A 19,561-nucleotide genomic window follows, 5' to 3' on the forward strand; every position below is an offset into this window, starting at 1 on the left:
GAAACTTCCCATTGTTTTGCTCTCACATTTTCTGTACACTTTTTGCTCCCTTTCTTGATTTGTACATTTCCTTATTAAAAAAAAAAAAAATTGCCCACCAATAGACCACTGAAGTCGTGTCGTCCTTTTGTAGTCGGTGCCATGTTGTTTATGCGCATATTTGGGGCCCCTCTGGGGTTCCGTGTCTAGGCCGTCAATAGGTACGGTGGCCGAGAAAGCCCAACGCAGTGCAAATTGAAAAGCGCTGCAAAAGCACAAAACACATCCATCAAAATTACAACACAGGCGCAGCAAATAGAAAAACGCGCTGCAAATAGAACCACAACACAACGGAAGTGAGTCACAACACAACGGAATTTTCCCGGGGGACCTTAAAAGATACTGTACCAGCTAAGCTGCGTCTTCAGTAACGTCTCGGACTTCACTATGTGTACAAAGGACAATAAGTGGCAAACAAGGCGTTTTGTGAAGCAGAACTTTTAATAATATGCACACAACCGTGGTAATCACAGGTAATAAACATAACTTACTTTTCAGAAGCTTGTTTGCCACTTACTGTCCTTTGTATACAGCTGGTACAGCATCTTTTAAGGTCCCCCGGGAAAATTCCGTTGTGTTGTGACTCACTTCCGTTGTGTTGTGGTTCTATTTGCAGCGTTTTTCTATTTGCAGCGCGTTTTTCTTTTTGCAGCGCGATTTTCTATTTGCTGCGCCTGTGTTGTAATTTTGATGGATGTGTTTTGTGCTTTTGCAGCGCTTTTCAATTTGCACTGCGCTGGGCTTTCTCGGCCACCGTAAATAGGGGATTTGAATGGGCTTTTCAACCACATTCTGTGGTAAATAAATATGTTCAGAACCCTGTACATTTTATTCTGTGTACATTTACCTCCTAAATATCACTGGAACCTCTGAATTTCGAGATCGTTTAAGGGGAGTAATCAGAAAAATGCTAACTTTAAGCTAATGCTTAACTGACATCACAGCACAGCGGCGAGAAATGACCCCAGACTGGATTCTGCAGTACACCAGTGAACTTCGTTCAGATCGCGTTTTGGATTATTATGCTTCTTCACAGAGGATCATTAAAGCATTTAAACAGGTGAAAACTCTTTCAGTAATGTTGAGCAGTGTGATGTTGAGCAGTGTAGTCTGTGTTAGAGCTTTAAAAAGCAGATAATAAGAGAAAATGATTCTCAGTTCGGCAGCGCTTCCTCGAAGGGTTTAGCTTTTAATTACGGTCATTAGTTTATACTAATTACAACACCTGACCCAAATAATCAACTAACAACTAACTAATCAACTAATAAACTAACTACCTGCCCTCACTGAGGCGACAACCAACCAGAAACACCAATTTATTTTACTGCATAATGAAGTGGGTAAATGTTAAAACATGTTACAGCTGGTTCTGGAGTCTCACTGTCCTGTTTTAGTGATTTTATGCTGTGACATATGGAGAGGAATTAGTGCCAAATTGAAAAGCAAACACTAGGGTGAAAAAAAAAATGTAAAAACAATCAACAAAATGCATTGCTTTTCCTCACTAACATGCAGAATAAGTGCCCAAATTAAATGCAATACTACTATTACATTACATTGCACTTGATCTCTTTATTGAAAATTAATACACACTTATTTGCATTTTCAAAACCAAACGCTGAATTTATAAAATACACCTTGAAATGTAATCAAGGCACAACTTCATAAGTATAACAGACCCACGATTGGCACTCAAGGAAAGCTGCAAAGAAAAAATTAGGCAGTTTTTAAGTTAATATCCAATGCAAGAAAAAAGATAGTACTGATAAATTTCACCATAAGGTACTTTAAACATTAACTCCTCCTTTAAATGTAATACTCATGTGATTGCTTTTAAACACGGATGTGAGGAAAATGTGCCAGAATGAAAAATTTTAGCTCCAGTGCACTGCTTTAAAATCACCCAGTCTCTGAACAGAAAAACAGTGTGTGTGGATTTGTATTTAAAGAAAGAAACACTGAATTCGTGTCAGAATTGCACTTAAAATGCAATCACCTCAACTGCATTGTATTCCACTGTGTGGCGCTGCGAACGTGTAAAGCAATCACAATGCCCAGCGATTGCATTCCCTCTAACCACAGCGCTGTAAACGTGCCAAAATAAAATCCAATCACTGTCCAATCAGAACGCTCTCCTGAATTTGGGGCGGACCAGAATAAAGGTCTTTCCGCCACAGGATAAAGGAGGAAATAAAAACTTTAATTCAACAAATTGAGTTGGAGTGGAGTGGATTTTAGAGAAGACGCTCATGTTCTCACATTTAGCGCCAAAGACTTTCCCAAAACGTCAAACAATGCGCTGAGGCCAGAGCCGTAGAAAGAGAGAGTCGCGACAACGGAAGTTCAAAATCTTTGCTGGTCACGTGATTCATGGAGACAGATAGTTCCAGGAAGTTCTTGGTGGGCAATTTGAGCCCATAAACACAGCGACAGAACTGTGAATCATTATACATAGATAATTCATTGAGGATTATTGTGACCATATATTGACTTATTTATTTAAGGCTTGTGTTATTCTATGTGAATCCAATATTGTAATCCATAAGAGACTTTTTATAGGCTACATTTTTATGTTAATTAATATTAATTTATGACACTGTGCAAATGCAGTTGCTACAAGTAATATTGATTTTGGTTTCAAAAGAAGATGGAGAAGTTTTGGCTTGCAGATATTAAGTGTTCACTGCAAAAATAATGAATTCAAAGGATACAAAGATCTGCACATATTTTTAAGTCACCACCTGAATATTTAATGCAGAATTATTTGGATTAAGGAAGAGGAACCACATTATTTGCAACAGCTTTATTATTTTTGCAACAAACATGAGATGATATATAACTTTAAAGACTGATGTCAGCATTGGCGTAGGAACCGGGGGGGAATATTAGAAAAAGGTGGATTTGTCCCCCCCAAAAATAAAATGGTTTCGCTCAGATTAGCTGTACTATTAATGAGGAGACAGGTGACCACTGAGTAAATGGGATATCTTATAATGCCAATCATGAAGCCAGTTCAGGAATTAAGTTCCGCCTCTCAATAGAAACAACCAATCAGCTTGCTGGTTTTGCGGCGTGTGCAGGAGAGTGTGGGGGGTGTAACATCCTGGCCATTCTGAGCCACCGTTGGTGCGTGATGTCAGAACTCACGCGAGACTTGTGAGCCGTGGAGTTAGTTAAAATAAAGTAAACACCGCAGACGCAAGCTGGTGTCCGTGGCTTCATTTTGACTAAATAATACAGCGCCAGAGGGCAAAACATAACATGGTGTCAGAGTAAAGGCGAAAACTCACATACTCGACTACACATGGAGACGTTTGGCATCCCGACGCCCAGAATGGACTGGGATTCACCGAACCTACCGGAGATTTGGCGCCATTTCAAGCAGCACGCAGAGCTGATGTTCTCGGGACCGCTGCGGGAGAAAGGCGAGCAAGATAAGTGCAGCTATCTTCTGTTGTGGGTCGTAGAGAAAGGAAGGGATATATATAGCACATGGACATTATCAGAGGATGACGCTAAGAAGCTAGAGACGTACTACGACATGTACACGAGGTATCTCACTCCCAAATCTAACCCGATATACGCCAGATATCGCTTCCACGGCTACCCAAATAGCGACGAAATGATCAGGGATCGCATAGTCATTGCCACCAACTCCCCTCGTGTGCGTGAGAAGTTACTCAGCTACGCCGCGGATCTCACACTGGAGAAAGCCCTCAGTGGTGAGGCAGTGCACACCATAAGCAGCAAAGCTGAAAACAGATGGCCAGTCAGCAACAGGAGGGCAAAATCTAGGAAGACCGGTGCAGCCACCGCGGAATGCGGCAGATGTGGAGGCCAGCACGGTGCCAAAGATTTATGTCCAGCCAAAGGTAAGCAATGCCTAAATTGCAAGAAACTAAACCACTTTGCTAAATTACATTACATTACATTACATTACATTTGGCAGACGCTTTTGTCCAAAGCGACTTACAATAGTTTTTAGCTTTGAATTTGATGCGAGCATCAACTGGTAGCCAATGGAGCTCAATGAGCAATGCCTCAACTGGTAGCCAATGGAGCTCAATGCCTCAACGAGGCAATCCAAAGGCCTCACTACCCCTGCCTACGCTAGAAGACGCCACAACAAAGCTTCCTGGAGCCAAGTACTTTAGTGTTTTGGATGCCAGATCTGGCTATTGGGCTGTAAAGCTGAGCACAGGGTCATCCCTGCTGACAACATTCAACACACCATTCGGCAGGTACAGATTCCTCAGGTTACCCTTTGGGCTCAACTCAGCCCAAGACGAGTTCCAAAGGCGTGTCGATGAGACATATGAAGGCCTCAGTGGAGTAACGGCCATTGTTGATGACATTCTCGTCTTTGGAAAAAACAAACAAGAGCACAATGACAATCTCAGAGCCATGTTACAACGCACAAGGGAGAGAGGGGTAAGGCTTAACCCAGACAAATGCCAGGTATGTGTACCCGAAGTCAGCTATTTTGGTCACACACTATCACATGAGGGCATCAAACCAGACCCTATGAAAGTAAAAGCCATCCAAGAAATGCAGCCACCGAAGAACAGAGCTGAGCTGGAGACAATCCTTGGGATGATCAACTACCTGGCCAGATTTGCACCACACCTGTCACAGGTAAACTCACCGCTGCGACAGCTCTTAAAACAAGACAGTGAGTTTGCATGGGACCCACACCAGGATGCAGCGTTCAAGCAGATAAAGGATCTAATAACACGCCACCCTGTGCTTGCATACTTCGACCCTCAGAAAGAGTTGAGGCTCCAGGTAGATGCCTCAAAATGTGGCCTTGGCGCTGTCATGCTCCAGGATGCGAGACCTGTGGCCTATGCCTCCAAATCGCTCAACAGCACAGAAGAAAATTATGCTCAAATAGAGAAAGAGCTATATGCAGTGTTGTTTGGGTTCAAGCATTTTCACGAGTACATGTATGGCCGCAGGGTGATTGTAGAGTCATACCACAAACCCCTAGAAGCAATACTCCGCAAACCCCTAGCCGCAGCGCCCCCACGGCTCCAAAGGATGATACTGCAGCTACAAAGGTATAACATCCACATCATCCACCGCCCTGGGAAAAATATACCAGTGGCCGACACCCTGTCGCTAGAGCATCACGATAACAGCATAACAGAAGGCTTGGAGGCACAGGTACACACACTCATCAGTAGCGTCCCAGTAAGCAGAAACAAGCTGCAGGAAATCAAAGAAGCAACTGCACAGGATACCCATCTCACCACACTCAGAAACATCACAAAGTTGGGTTGGCCCGATACAAGAAGAAAATGCTCACTAAGCATCCAGGAATACTGGAACCACCGGGTCGAAATTGCTGAAATTGCTGGCATATTATTCAAAGGTGAGAAAATCATCATACCGCGCACCCTCAGAGCTGATATGATACACCGCATCCACACCGGGCACATGGGCATAGAGAAAAGCAAGAGCCGTGCCCGCGACATTCTCTTTTGGCCTGGCATGGGAAAACAGATAGAAGCATCTGTGGCACAGTGTGACATATGCCAGGAAAGACGCAGCTCCAACATCAAAGAGCCACTCCTCTCATATGCCATACCTGAGAGACCATGGCAGGTTGTAGGGACTGACCTGTTTACATGGAAATCACAAGATTTTGTTGTCATTGTGGACTACTACAGCAGGTATTTTGAGATGGAGAAACTCACCAGCTGCACGTCGTCAGCAGTTATCACAAGGCTAAAAGCGGTGTTCCGGAGACTGTGGTTAGCGATAATGGACCATGCTATAGTTCCACCGAGTTCCGTTTGTTCTCAGAGGCATGGGATTTCAAGCATGTCACCACAAGCCCACATTACCCACAGAGCAATGGCCTCGCTGAAAAAACAGTCCAGACGGCCAAACATATCCTGGACAAGGCCAAAGCTGAGAACAAAGATCACTATCTGGGTCTACTAGAACACAGGAACACCCCAGTGGACAACCTGAAGTCCCCTGCCCAGCTCCTGATGAGTAGTAGACTCTGCTCAATACTCCCAATGTCTGCAAAACAGCTTCAGCCACAAGTTGTGCATCAGAGGGCTGTACGTGTGAGGAGAGAAGTTTGCCAACAGCGTCAGCAGTTATATTACAACAGATCTGCAAGGCCACTCTCCAACATTAACACACCGGGCAGACACACAAAGAAGCTACCACATTCAGACAAAAAAGGGACAGACACTTCGACGCAACCGATGGCACCTCCACGTGAGCAAGGAAATACCAAGCACCACGGACATTCAACATACACACACCCATAATGTCCAACATACACCTGCAAGTAACATTCAGCAAACGCACACCAATAACATGCAGCATCCACAACCAGAGTCCACAGACAAACCACAGCATGACAGCCAACCACCTGGCTACACTACAAGGTCCGGCCGCACCACCAGGCCAAGACAAGTTCTTGACCTTTAAGCACTGTAAAGGGTGTAGGCGGATTGCTGCCCTAAAAAAAAAAAAAAACACACAAATGTACATACTGTTCAAATATTGTGACATGCCAGTTGTGAAAATGCCCGTCACATAAGTGTTTTAGTTAAAAGTAAAAATTTACATGTTTGTTTATATGTGATACCTTTAAGAGAAGTTAAGTTACTAACCTGTTCAAGTTACATATACAGAAATTACACTTGCCTGATTAGTGCTAGAGACACTTCTGTAAAACACTACACATGTCCAGTATTATTTACCAGAGATATGAGAATGGACGCAGGCAAGGAGTTTGTGGAAAAGGTTTTTTTTAGTGCATTTGCATGTGATTGTTCTTTTGTGAAATAAGCAATCCTGTTTTTCTTTTAAGAAGGGAAATGTAACATCCTGGCCATTCTGAGCCACCGTTGGTGCGTGATGTCAGAACTCACGCGAGACTTGTGAGCCGTGGAGTTGGTTAAAATAAAGTAAACACCGCAGACGCGAGCTGGTGTCCGTGGCTTCATTTTGACTAAATAATACAGCGCCAGAGGGCAAAACATAACAGGGGGGAAGCCCCTCCCCCCTGTGAGATTAAGCAGCGCGATCAGAATGCAGCAGGTGATTTTAAACAAGGTATGAATATACAGCGATTTTTCTAACAGAAAGGTAACGGTAGGCTAACCATGTAAACCATGTTAACAAGTTAAACTGCTATGTTTCTGATAGCTGGTTAAAAATGCACTAATAAAAACACACCAACTCTGCGCTTAATAAAATACAGCCTGTGACAGTCAGTTAGCTTAACTTTGGAATTAGCTTAGTTTAATAAAAACAAAACTATATAATGTTCAGCTTACCCTGTACCTGACTAGCTAATAACTATTTAATTTTCATTCATTTAGGTAACTAGTCAGCTAGAAGCTGGATGAAGATAATAGCTAGAATTTAGTACAGTACTTTATGTTGGTGGTTTAAAGCAGTTTCTTAACCCTGATCACTGCCCTTAAAATTGTGTTTTCCACCAGATCCAACTGATTAGCTAATAAACAGTCCTTTACTGAGTTTACCTGTTAAAATCTCTTAGACCCCTATGGATCATAAATCAATCATGTTTGTCCAGCAGTGTATTAGACACATCATACCACCACTTACTTTATTATGTGCCTTTAAAGCAGAGAAAGCTCTACAATATGCAGAACAGTGGGAGTATGCAATAGAATATGTAAGAACAGGGTTAAGAAACACTGATCTAATCTGACTTCTGTTCATTTGTAGTTAACAGTAAGAACACATGTCCTGACGTCTAACATTTATATTAACTTCTGACAAAAATCCCTATGAAACTTAAAGTTACATTCTTTTACATAAAAGGACACCATGATAAGAAGTGCTTTCAGTAGAAACAATTAAAAGTGCGGGACACAATGCTAGTCAGTTTGGAGAAAATGTAAATATACAACATACAATACATAATTAATAATAATAATAATCAAATCTGTTATATTATTTTAAATATTATAACTGATCAGTTTTTGTCATATGTATATAATTCAGACCTTTCACGTATATTTTTTTCTAGCAACAGTAAATGTAATGTGGAGTAACATGTTTAGGTTGTAAAATTACCTTTATTTGGATGTAACTAATAATAAATACAGAATACAGAAAAAAAAATATTATTTAGGATTAAAAGTAATTCCGCAAATGAAACTATAGGGTGGGCTTTGGTTCATATTAGCAAATGTGTCCCCCCCCAATATCAAACCCGCTCCTACGCCCTTGGATGTCAGAATATAGTCAAGTCAAGTAGTTTTATTGTCAATACTGCATATGTACAGGACATACAGAGAATTGAAATTACGTTACTCTCCTTCCCAATTTTACAGCAAGTACAGATAATAGATATAGTAAAGGAGAATGGGAGACACTATGTGTACAATACAGCAGGGACACAAATAGACATACATGAGACAAAAACAAGGTGCAGTGGTGTGGGGGAGGAATAGATATATAAATATAAGTAAATAAGTAAAAATAGATATATAGTTATAATATAAAAGAGTGGGAGACACTATATGTTCAATACAGCAAGACACAATAAACATACGTAAGACAATAGTGCAATATTGATGGTGATTGAGATGGAATGACAGTAAAAATAGTAAATAACAGTAGTGCAAATACGGTATATGGTATATAGCTTAAGGCTGGTAAAGTGAATGGGTGCGTACGTCCTTAAAGTTCACAGTTTAATTAAGTGGAATTAAAGTGTGTATTGACAGTGCAAGTATATCAGTAGTGCAGGTGTTGTGTAGTGCAAGTCCGTTTGGAAGGGACCAGTACTTTGTGCATTGTAGTGCAGAGTTTCAGTACTTTATTAGTGGAGGGGTCAGGATGCTGAGTGAGTGTGTGCTGGGGGCAGGATTGGGATGGGGGGTAGAGCAGGAAGAGAGTTCAGCATCCTCACAGCCTGATGGATGGGGCTGTCTCGCAGTCTGCTGGTCCTCGCCCCGAGACTCCGCAGTCTCCTCCCTGATGGCAGCAGGATGAAGAAGCTGTGTAGTGGGTGAGAGGGATCTCCTGCCAGACGGAGGGCTTTCCGTGTCCTGAAGGGAGGGGAGAGAGGTGCCAACAATCTTCTCAGCTGCTCTCACGATGCGCTGGAGGGTCCTGCGGCAGGATGCTGTGCAGGCCCCGTACCACACGGTGAAACAGCTGGTCAGAATGCTCTCGATGGCCCCTCTGTAGAAGGTGGTCATGATGGGGGTGGGGGCTCCAGCTCTTCTCAGCTTGTGGAGAAAGTAGAGACGCTGATTTGCCTTCCTGGCCAGTGACGCTGAGTTGGTGCTCCAGGAGAGGTCCTCTGTGACGTGCACACCCAGGAACTTGGTGCTGCTCACCCTCTCCACAGCAGTTCCGTTGATGAACAGAGGGGTGTGCAGTGTGTGAGTTCTCCTGAAGTCCACAACAATCTCCTTGGTCTTCTCTGTGTTCAGAGAGAGATTGTTGTGTTTGCACCAGGAGGCCAGGCGGCTCACCTCGCTCCTGTAGTGTGACTCATTGTTGTTGCTGATGAGACCCACCACCGTCGTGTCATCCGCAAACTTGACGAAGAGGTTGGAGGTGTGTGCTGGTGTGCAATCGTGGGTCAGCAGAGTGAACAGAAGGGGGCTCAGCACACATCCTTGGGGAGCCCCTGTGTTCAGTGTGGTGATGCTGGATGTGCTGCTGCCAACCCGCACTGCCTGTGGTCTTCCAGTCAGGAAGTCTAACAGCCAGTTGCACAGTGAAGTGCTCAGCCCCAGACTGTCCAGTTTGTGTATGAGCTGTTGGGGGACGATTGTGTTGAATGCTGAGCTTAAGTCAACAAACAGCATTCTGACGTAGGTGTTCTTCTTGTCTAGGTGTGTGAGGGCTGAGTGGAGAACAGTGGAGATGGCATCATCGGTCGAGCGATTTGACCGATAAGCAAACTGGTAGGGGTCCAGGGAGGGGGGGAGCAAAGACTTGATGTGATGCATGACTAGTCGTTCGAAGCACTTCATGAGGATGGGGGTAAGTGCAACTGGACGATAGTCATTGAAACAGGATGGCGATGCCTTCTTTGGGACAGGGATGATGGTGGTGGCTTTGAAGCATGTGGGAACCACCGCCTGACTCAGAGAGGTGTTATAAATGTCAGTATAAACCTCTGCGAGTTCCCAGGCACAGTCTCTCAGCACACGGCCAGGAATGTTGTCAGGCCCAGGAGCTTTCCGAGCATTGATCCTGCTGAATGCTCTCCTCACACTGTCTGGGGACAGCGTCAGCACCTGGTCACCAGGAGGAAGGATGGATTTCTGGGCGGGTGTGTTGTTGAGTGGCTCAAACCTTGCGAAGAGCCCATTCAGGTCGTTCAGCAGAGATGTGTCACTGTCGCAGGTCTGTGGATGTGGTTTATAGCCTGTGATAGACTGGATACCCTGCCACAGGTTCTGTGTGTCTCTGCTGTCACTGAAGTGTTGGGAAATCTTCTTTGAGTACAGCCTCTTAGCTTTCCTGATCCCGCGGGACAGGTTGGCCCTGGCTGACCTCAGGCCTGCCTGGTCACCTGTTCTGAAGGCTGCATTTCTAGCCTTCAGGAGCTTGTGGACCTCTCCTGTCAGCCATGGTTTCTGATTCGCTCGAACAGTGACGGTCTTGAGGTCGGTTACATCATCAGAGCACTTGGTGATGTAGGCAGAGACAGTTTCTGTGTACTCCTGAATGTCTGTGGAGTTGTTGTGGGTGGCAGTCTCTCTGAACATATTCCAGTCTGTTGTGCTGAAACAGTCCTGAAGTGCCTCTGAGGAACCCTCTGGCCATACTCGTACCTGCTTAAGAACTGGTTTGGTGACTTTAACCAGTGGTCTGTAAGCTGGCATTAGCATAATGGTGAGGTGATCAGAGGCTCCCAGGTGGGGGAGGGGGGAGGCTCGGTAGGCTCCTCTGTGTGTAGTAAAGACCTGGTCCAATATGTTGTTTCCCCTGGTTGGAAAGTCTATGTGTTTAAAAAGTCCAGAAAACACACTCTTTGGGTCTGCATGGTTGAAATCTCCAGCCAGAATGAGAAAAGCATCTGGGTGTGCTGTCTGCTGTTCACTGATGTACTGGTACAGTTCATTCAGTGCTTCACTCCTCACGCTGTTGTTGGAGGTCGGAGGGATGTAAACAGCAGCGATCAGCACGGCGGAGAAATCTCTCGATAGATAGAACGGACGGCATTTGATAATCATCAGTTCCACTACCGGTGAGCAATGTTTACAGACCACAACGTTCCGACACCAAGCATCGCTGATGTAAACACAGAGCCCGCCGCCGCGGCTCTTACCTCCGTCAGCTAGCGCGCGGTCCGCCCGATAGCATGTTAGCCGCTCCAGCTGAACGGCGTGGTCCGGGACGCTGTTGTTGAGCCAGGTTTCGGTGAAAACATAAACACAACAGTCTCTCTCGGTCTTCTGAGTTGACTGAAGTAAGCGGATGTAATCCAGTTTATTGTCCAGAGAGCGTACATTGGCCAAAAGTACGGTGGGGATAGCTGGCTTGTGTGGGCTAGCCGCTAGCCTCGCTCGGATACCCCCGCGCTTACCCCGTTTCTGCCTTCTCGCCTGCCGCCTGTGGTGCTTCCATTGTGGGCGAGCTGCAGCGGTGGGGGTCGGTGGGGGTGCGGGTGTCCGGAGCACGCCGCAGACTCGCAGTTCTTCTCGGAGTCCACGGTTTAACTCCAAAAGTGAGTTTCTGCCGACTCCAAGCAGAAACTCACGGCTGTAGGTGCGTTTCAGGACGTGAACGCACGACAAAGACGTACAAAAACACTGCGACTTACGAGACAAAAAACACGAAAACGCTGTTTCCTCGGGGGGGAGAGAAGCCGCAGCGTGTGCACGCGCCGCCATCTTGGATCAGAACAACAAGAGAGGCTACATACAGAAAAACAGTACGTAACACATGTAAATCAACTAAAGGAAAACAGTACATTGCACATGTAAATAAACCAAAGAAACAGCACAGATTACATAAAATGGGGTTTACTTGTGTAGTGCTTGTTCAGAAGAATGAACCCTGGGGAATACAAAAGCAGGAGGAGAATAAGAGAATTGAGACATGACTGCATTTAATACATGAATTTATTATTATTATTATTATTATTATTATTATTATTATTATATATTTTTTTAACATCCTGTTTAAGAAAATGAAGACAAGAAAGATGATTGTATTAAAGTTGTTATATTTGGTATTCATTATTTACTTATTTTATATTTATATAAAACAAACAATAACACACACTTATATTTATTGGGTTTGTTTTTGGCACACTATTACTAGTGCATCTCAGAAAACCTAAATATCATGAGAATTTTTATATCATAGTTTAATTTAAAAAAGTCTGTCAAATTTTATAATCACTACATATAAAGAGACATCCCCAAAACTGTTTTTGTTTTACTTTTCTAAAAGCTCATGAATAAAACAGAAATAATAAATCCCTAAAATATTTCATTTAAAACGTAAAATATAAATTGTTAGATGTGTCACTGTAAACATAATTAATACAAAAAATGACTGTTAATTAAACAATATTAAACATTTCTTTTAAGATACACTACTATTAAACAGGACTAATTATGCTATCTTAAATTACATCTTAAATTGTGTATAGAATATATTGATATATTAGATATTTATTTAGTTAGATCAGCATTGTCTATCTGGATATATAAGATATTTAGATATTTAGGAATGTACAACTAATAGGCTCTCAGTCATTAATGTTAAATGCCAGTAACAGTATTCGCGTTGTCTGAGCATAGATTTATTCCCCTAAATCTGCTTTTTAAGAGGGGGTTAATTCACTAAAATGCTTCAGTGCACATGTTAGTTTGATTCTGAGGTCCTGATAATACACAATCAAGTTTTTTTAAGCGTACTAACCTGTAAAATTGGATCACACATGGTCTGTCCTGCTCCAGCTTCACTGTGCTGATAGTATTTGCTGCTAACTTCCGGGAACTATTGACAGGCTCCACGGTCCGCCATTGCTGTAAAAAAACTGGTCCATTGGAGTGAACGGAGTTGACGCAACTCTCTCTCTCTACGGCTCTGGCTGAGGCACATTCTGTAACAACTCCAGCAGTCCAACCATAGACATACATACATAGACACTGCATTGACTGGCGCCGTCTGTTGCACGCGCCCCCAGTGCATTAATTTACACTGAGGAAGATGTAAAATACACCTATATTAATCACAACTCTACCAGTTTATACCCCATTTACACACGGTTTGGTTTAGTAATGATACAGGACCCTGTTACACAGTACAAATACATGCTTTCATGCTGGAATATGGTATGGCATATTAAAAAAAGTGTATAAATTAATTATTTGTATATACTGATATGTACATACATACAAACATATACCCCCCATATACATACATACATACATACATACATACATACATACATACGTACAGAGAGAGACCATCTGAAACTATGGATTTCTTTGAATTTGCCAAATTGAAAACCTCTGGAATGGATGACCACAAGCCATCAAACCAAGCTGAAGTGCTTGAATTTTGTGCACAAGGAGTGGCATAAAGTTATCCAAAAGCAGTGTTTAAAACTGATGGAGGAGGTCGTTATATTACCAGATTAAAGTTGAACACCAGATTAAAGTCATACTATTACCAGATTAAAGTCGTTATATCTGACTACATTAGGTTTACATAGTAATTATAATAATAATAATAAGAAGAAGAAGAAGAGAAAGAAGAAGAATGCATATATTTATTTATTTAATTGAATTATATATATTATTTTTATTGCTGAATCAACGTGTGTAAATGGGGTATAAACTGGTAGAGTTGTGATTATTATAGGTGTATTTTACATCTTCCTCAGTGTAAATTAATGCACTGGGGGCGCGTGCAACAGACGGCGCCAGTCAATGCAGTGTCTATGTATGTATGTCTATGGTTGGACTGCTGGAGTTGTTACAGAATGTGCCTCAGCCAGAGCCGTAGAGAGAGAGAGTTGCGTCAACTCCGTTCACTCCAATGGACCAGTTTTTTTACAGCAATGGCGGACCGTGGAGCCTGTCAATAGTCAACAGACGGCGCCAGTCAATGCAGTGTCTATGTATGTATGTCTATGGTTGGACTGCTGGAGTTGTTACAGAACATGCTTCAGCGCATTGTTTGACGTTTTGGGAAAGTCTTTGGCGCTAAATGTGAGAACATGAGCGTCTTCTCTAAAATCCACTCCACTCTGAGCAGCACATAGTCGTCTGTAACTCTCCCAGCCTCAATTTGTTGAATTAAAGTTTTTATTTCCTCTTTTATCCTGTGGCGGAAAGACTTTTATTCTGGTACAGCTCCGAGCGACTGCTCCGAGAGACTGGCGTCTCAGCCCCGCCCCAAATTCAGGAGAGCGTTCTGATTGGACAGTGATTGGATTTTATTTTGGCACGTTTACAGCGCTGTGGTTAGCACAATGGAGAAGTTTGCCCTGAACGTGGACTTACAGGCTGCTCAGCCTGTAAGGCTGCATCCCGCCTCCTCGATCACAGCCAATCAAATAACAGCATAGCCAAAAGCCCCGACCATGGCGCTAAACCCCACCCCCTCGACCAAAACCAATGAAATAACAGAATCGTTAAAAAGCTCCGCCCACAAGCACAACCAGTGAGAGACGAAATCACGAAGCCGCGCTGGGATTCAAACTTTCAGTCTGGACAGTAACTGCTGCTGATGATGCTCCTGCTGCATGTTCGGTAAGTTCTAACTTTAAATATATTTAAACATGTTTTAAAGGAATGTCCAGTTGAACAGAAATATCAGTAAAAAACGAATGAAAACTAGTCAGTTCCTCTGTGTTGTTGAGCTAGCTGAGGAGCAGCTCTCAATGTTTTTAGCATGTTGGCTAACGTTAGCTAGTTAGCAGGCTAAGGAGCCAGTACACAGAACACAGCAGAACACAAGCTTTCATGTAAAGACAGTGTTGGTGTTTTAGCTAGGTCAGAATGCTATTGTAAATGGCTTACAAAACTTTAAAGGAAAATGCACATCTTTCTGGTCTAAATGCAAAGCAAGTAACTTAGAAACAGACTGATTTAGCCTGTTGGTCTGATTTAGCCTGTAAAAACAGGCTGAAGTTTAGCCTTGTGGTTATTTCATATTTAATCAAACTTATTTCATATATAGGGTACCTGCCTTCAGTGCTCAAACGTACAGACTGATATAATTGCACTTATAATATTCAATCCATACATGTTTATATACTTATATTTTCATATTTAAGCTGCTCTGATATTTTTTACTTAAAATGCACTAATGTGGATATAAAAATTGCAGTGGTCTTAAAAAAGAATACTAAAGATAATTGCTACCAGGTTGATTGGAAGCCCAGAAACTATTTTGTTTTACGTTGTTGTTTGATACTTCTTCTTAGCTGATGTGACATGTGCAAGCCTCGGAGGCTGAGGGGAAACACATTTAGCCTGACATAAAGGCTGATTGGAGGGCCAAGTTTACTGTAGTTTATAAGCATTCCTTAATTATGATGCTTCTAAAGCTGATTAAAGTGCCAGTGATCATTATACATAGATGCTTATTATATATCCTTCCAGGCTGGTATGAAGTGTGCTTGCCTCAGAGGCTGATGGTAAATACTCTTTGCCTTCCAGGCTGGTATGAAGTGTGCTTGCCTCAGAGGCTGATGGTAAATACTCTTTGCCTTCCAGGCTGGTATGAAGTGTGCTTGCCTCAGAGGCCGATGGTAAATACTCTTTGCCTTCCAGGCTGATATGAAGTGCGCAAGCTTCAGAGGCTAATGGGAAACCATTTTCTGTCTTCAAGGCTGATTGGAAGGATGGTGATAATTTACTGTAATTGATTTAGCATCACTTATGCAAGATACCTCTGACACTGATTAGAAGGGCAGTGTTCATCATCCATTGTCATACTCTTTCTTGGTGAAGTGTACTTGCCTAAGAGGCTGATGGTAAATACCTTTTGCCTTCAAAGCTGATTAAAGGGTCAATGATGATTTACTGTAATTATTTATCATTAGTTATGCAGGATGCCTCTGAAGCTGATTAGAAAACCAATGAACATTTCACATAGATGCTTGTTACATATGTTTCAGACTGATGTGAAGTTTACTTGCCTCAGAGGCTGATTGTAAATACAGTGATACAATTCCAGGATGATTGGAGCATGTAAATATGAGTTATAGTTTATCATTGTTTCTTGACAACATTTACATTTGATTTACCTAAAATCTGGTATCACAGGTGCCATGTTGAAAAACTGATTAGAAAATCACAACTATTACTATATATTAGAAAAACATCTATTTAGTTATATGCCTTTCAGGCTGATGTAAAGTTAGGAAGACTCAGAGGCTGATGGAATCCAGGATAATGGAAGAGAGTAATAAGTGATATTACATTTTAATTGAAGTAAGTGGTGCAATTGTAAAATTGCATATTTTTACCCATTAACTGATGCCTCAAAGGCTGATGGCATAGACTATAAACCTCTAGGGTGACGAGAAGACCAAATATATTTTTATGCTGTATTTTGAGGCATTTTGTTAACTCTCAGATATGTACATTTGTTCAAGGCTAACGTAAAGGGCACCATCTTTAAGGAAAGTAAGCTACCTACCAGGCTGATTTAAAGGCCAGTGATTATTTTATGTTGCATCAAAATGATGAAATTAAATGACTAATTTCAAAGACTAACAGGTTGCTTATTGGCTTATAGTATTTGTCATATTAATTAAACATCCAATTATTTCATATTGCTGCCTTTTTGGTAATATTTACTTAGAAGCTACTGTTAACGTAATACTGATGGAACAGAAATTCTTAAAGAATCAGGATGAACAATAATTTTTTAAAGTTGTAAAATTACTTATCTAGCGTCAGTTAATTGGATGTCAGCCTGATGTAAAAAGCTCAACTTTTTAATACCTAATGCAGAAGACTTTCAACTTCCAGGCTTTTTAAGTGGCAGCTGATAATTTACCATTTTTGTAGAAACATTTAAGCCTTCACTACTTCACTACATGCCCATGAATGCCCATGACACATAATGGGCTTACATATAGCCTATGTCAGGTTTGTGACTGCAGAGGTGATTATCCACTGCATGTTTATGAATTTAATATAACTCTACTGGAAAATAAGTTTTCCTGACTGTAAGAAAGGCAATCGTATATCATATTGAGAGGGTGATTTGCTACATGATTAGCTACTTGTTACTGAGTACTACATAACAATATATCTGTATACGTTTCTACTCACTTTACCAGGACAGTCAACACGAAGACCACACAGTAAGCCTGTGATATATAGGAATAGTCATAATACCTTGAACATGCAGTGTTCCAGCATCATTAACCTTTTATTTTTTATGTTGCAGATTAGCCCACAAGTCCAGCTGAGTATCAGAATGTCACCTGATTGCTAAACACATTTTCCCTAAAATTTAGGTGATACAAGCTGATTCATTTCTTTGTCTCCATTCATCATTATTATCTGACAGTCTGTCTCTGTCTGTGGCTTGTTATTGTAGGAAGAACTATCCGGCCTGTGAGAAATTCTGCACCATCCTCTCCTCCACCTAAAGAATCTGCCCCAATGACCCGCCGGCGCAAAAGACCCTGCCCCACCTTACTACTTCCCTCAAAAAAGCCCTCTAACCCTTTACAGTCTTCTACCAAAGCCAAGATTTTAACACACACTCCCACCTTAGCATCTTCCTCAGCTGTCACTTTACCACCAGCACCTACCCCAGCACCATCCTCTCCTCCACCTTCACAATCTGCCCCAATTACCCGCAGCCGCAAAAGAGCCTGCCACCCCTTAGTTCTTCCCTCAAAAAAGCCCCCCAATCCTGTACAGTCTTCTACTGCAGCCAAGATATTAACACAAGCACCCACCTTAACATCTTCCTCAGCCATCACTTTACCACCAGCACCATCCTCAGCCATCACTTCACCACCAGCACCATCCTCAGCCATCACTTCACCACCAGCACCATTCACAGCCATCACTTCACCACCAGCACCTACCCCAGCACCATCCTCAGCCATCACTTCACCACCAGCACCATCCTCAGCCATCACTTCACCACCAGCACCATCCTCAGCCATCACTTCACCACCAGCACCATTCACAGCCATCACTTCACCACCAGCACCGACCCCAGCACCATACTCAACCATCACTTCACCACCAGCACCATTCACAGCCATCACTTCACCACCAGCACCTACCCCAGCACCAACCCCAGCACCATCCTCAACCATCACTTCACCACCAGCACCATCCTCAGCCATCACTTCACCACCAGCACCTACCCCAGCACCATCCTCAGCCATCACTTCACCACCAGCACCATTCACAGCCATCACTGCACCACCAGCACCTACCCCAGCACCATCCTCAGCCATCACTTCACCACCAGCACCATCCTCAGCCATCACTTCACCACCAGCACCTACCCCAGCACCATCCTCAGCCATCACTTCACCACCAGCACCATCCTCAGCCATCACTTCACCACCAGCACCTACCCCAGCAATAAGACCCACTGAAGAAATAGCATCCACATCTGGACCTAATAACATAAGCACTCCCCATAGCCCAACCCTTTGCAGCAATGCCTGTCCATCTGAGATCCTCTTTAAAGAGGTAGAGGCCATCTTACCTCTTGGATTTGGGCATCGTAAAAAGAGGTGTGTACTTAAAGTTACAATATGTGAATTTGATTGTAGTTAAATGTTATGTGGTTTTCATATAATGTTTTGTGTGAAGGCAGAAGCCAGATTAGTGATCAGTAGTATAGGAATCAGTGAAGAAGTAACCCTATAATATATAATGCCCTTGTTTGAAATTAATGACATGATTTTTTAAATAAGATATTCAGTGACTGTAGAGGAGCTGAAAAGGAGAGTTGGGCCACCAGAGGGCATGTCCCTTGCATCTTGTGTGGCGTACCTGAGGATGGACAAAAACAAAAAAGCTAGTCTCAAGACAGAACTGGACAATGTAGGGGTCTGTCCAAGGCCAGTTACAACACTGACCTCCATGTGCAGCAAGCTGACAGAGGGTACAGTACAGATTACCACATGTAGTGCAGTGTAGAATATTAACATTTTCATTTTTAAGTGTATCCTGTACAGCAATGTCTATGAACATTTAAGACTTATTAATCTTATTTCAGAACTTTAGATTAAATTGAATGTTCTTCTATGTTCAAAGGGGAGGTAGTTGATCTGAGCCAAAGCCTTAGTCACCTTGTGGCAACACAAGTACCTTTCAGTAAGGTGAAGTTATTAGAGGAACGAGACACCGATGTGGCCCTTGGTCACCTGGCATTATTCAAGTAAGAGTCTGTTTTAATTTCAAATTTAGAATTTGTTTAAAATTATATTATAAAAGTAACACCACACCTTTTCCTAAACAGTTATATCTGATGTCCAGATAAAAAAATACTGTAACAATCCTAACACAAATACATTTTCTTTTCTGCATTTTTT

The 19,561-nt window shown here is 42.5% G+C and overlaps 1 protein-coding gene across 1 annotated transcript; it reads left to right on the top strand.

Annotated features, from left to right (window-relative positions):
• The first annotated feature begins 14,501 nt into the window (after positions 1–14,501).
• LOC125780583 (uncharacterized) lies at positions 14,502–19,521 on the top strand. Its single transcript, XM_049462954.1, has 4 exons — positions 14,502–14,783; positions 17,593–18,757; positions 18,941–19,131; positions 19,284–19,521. The coding sequence occupies exons 1-4, from the start codon at positions 14,777–14,779 to the stop codon at positions 19,409–19,411; spliced, it is 1,491 nt and encodes a 496-aa protein (XP_049318911.1). The 5' UTR covers positions 14,502–14,776; the 3' UTR covers positions 19,412–19,521.
• Positions 19,522–19,561: the final 40 nt, after the last annotated feature.

The sequence above is a fragment of the Astyanax mexicanus genome, chromosome 13, assembly GCF_023375975.1.
Source record: "Astyanax mexicanus isolate ESR-SI-001 chromosome 13, AstMex3_surface, whole genome shotgun sequence".
Classification (NCBI taxonomy): Eukaryota; Metazoa; Chordata; class Actinopteri; order Characiformes; family Acestrorhamphidae; genus Astyanax; species Astyanax mexicanus.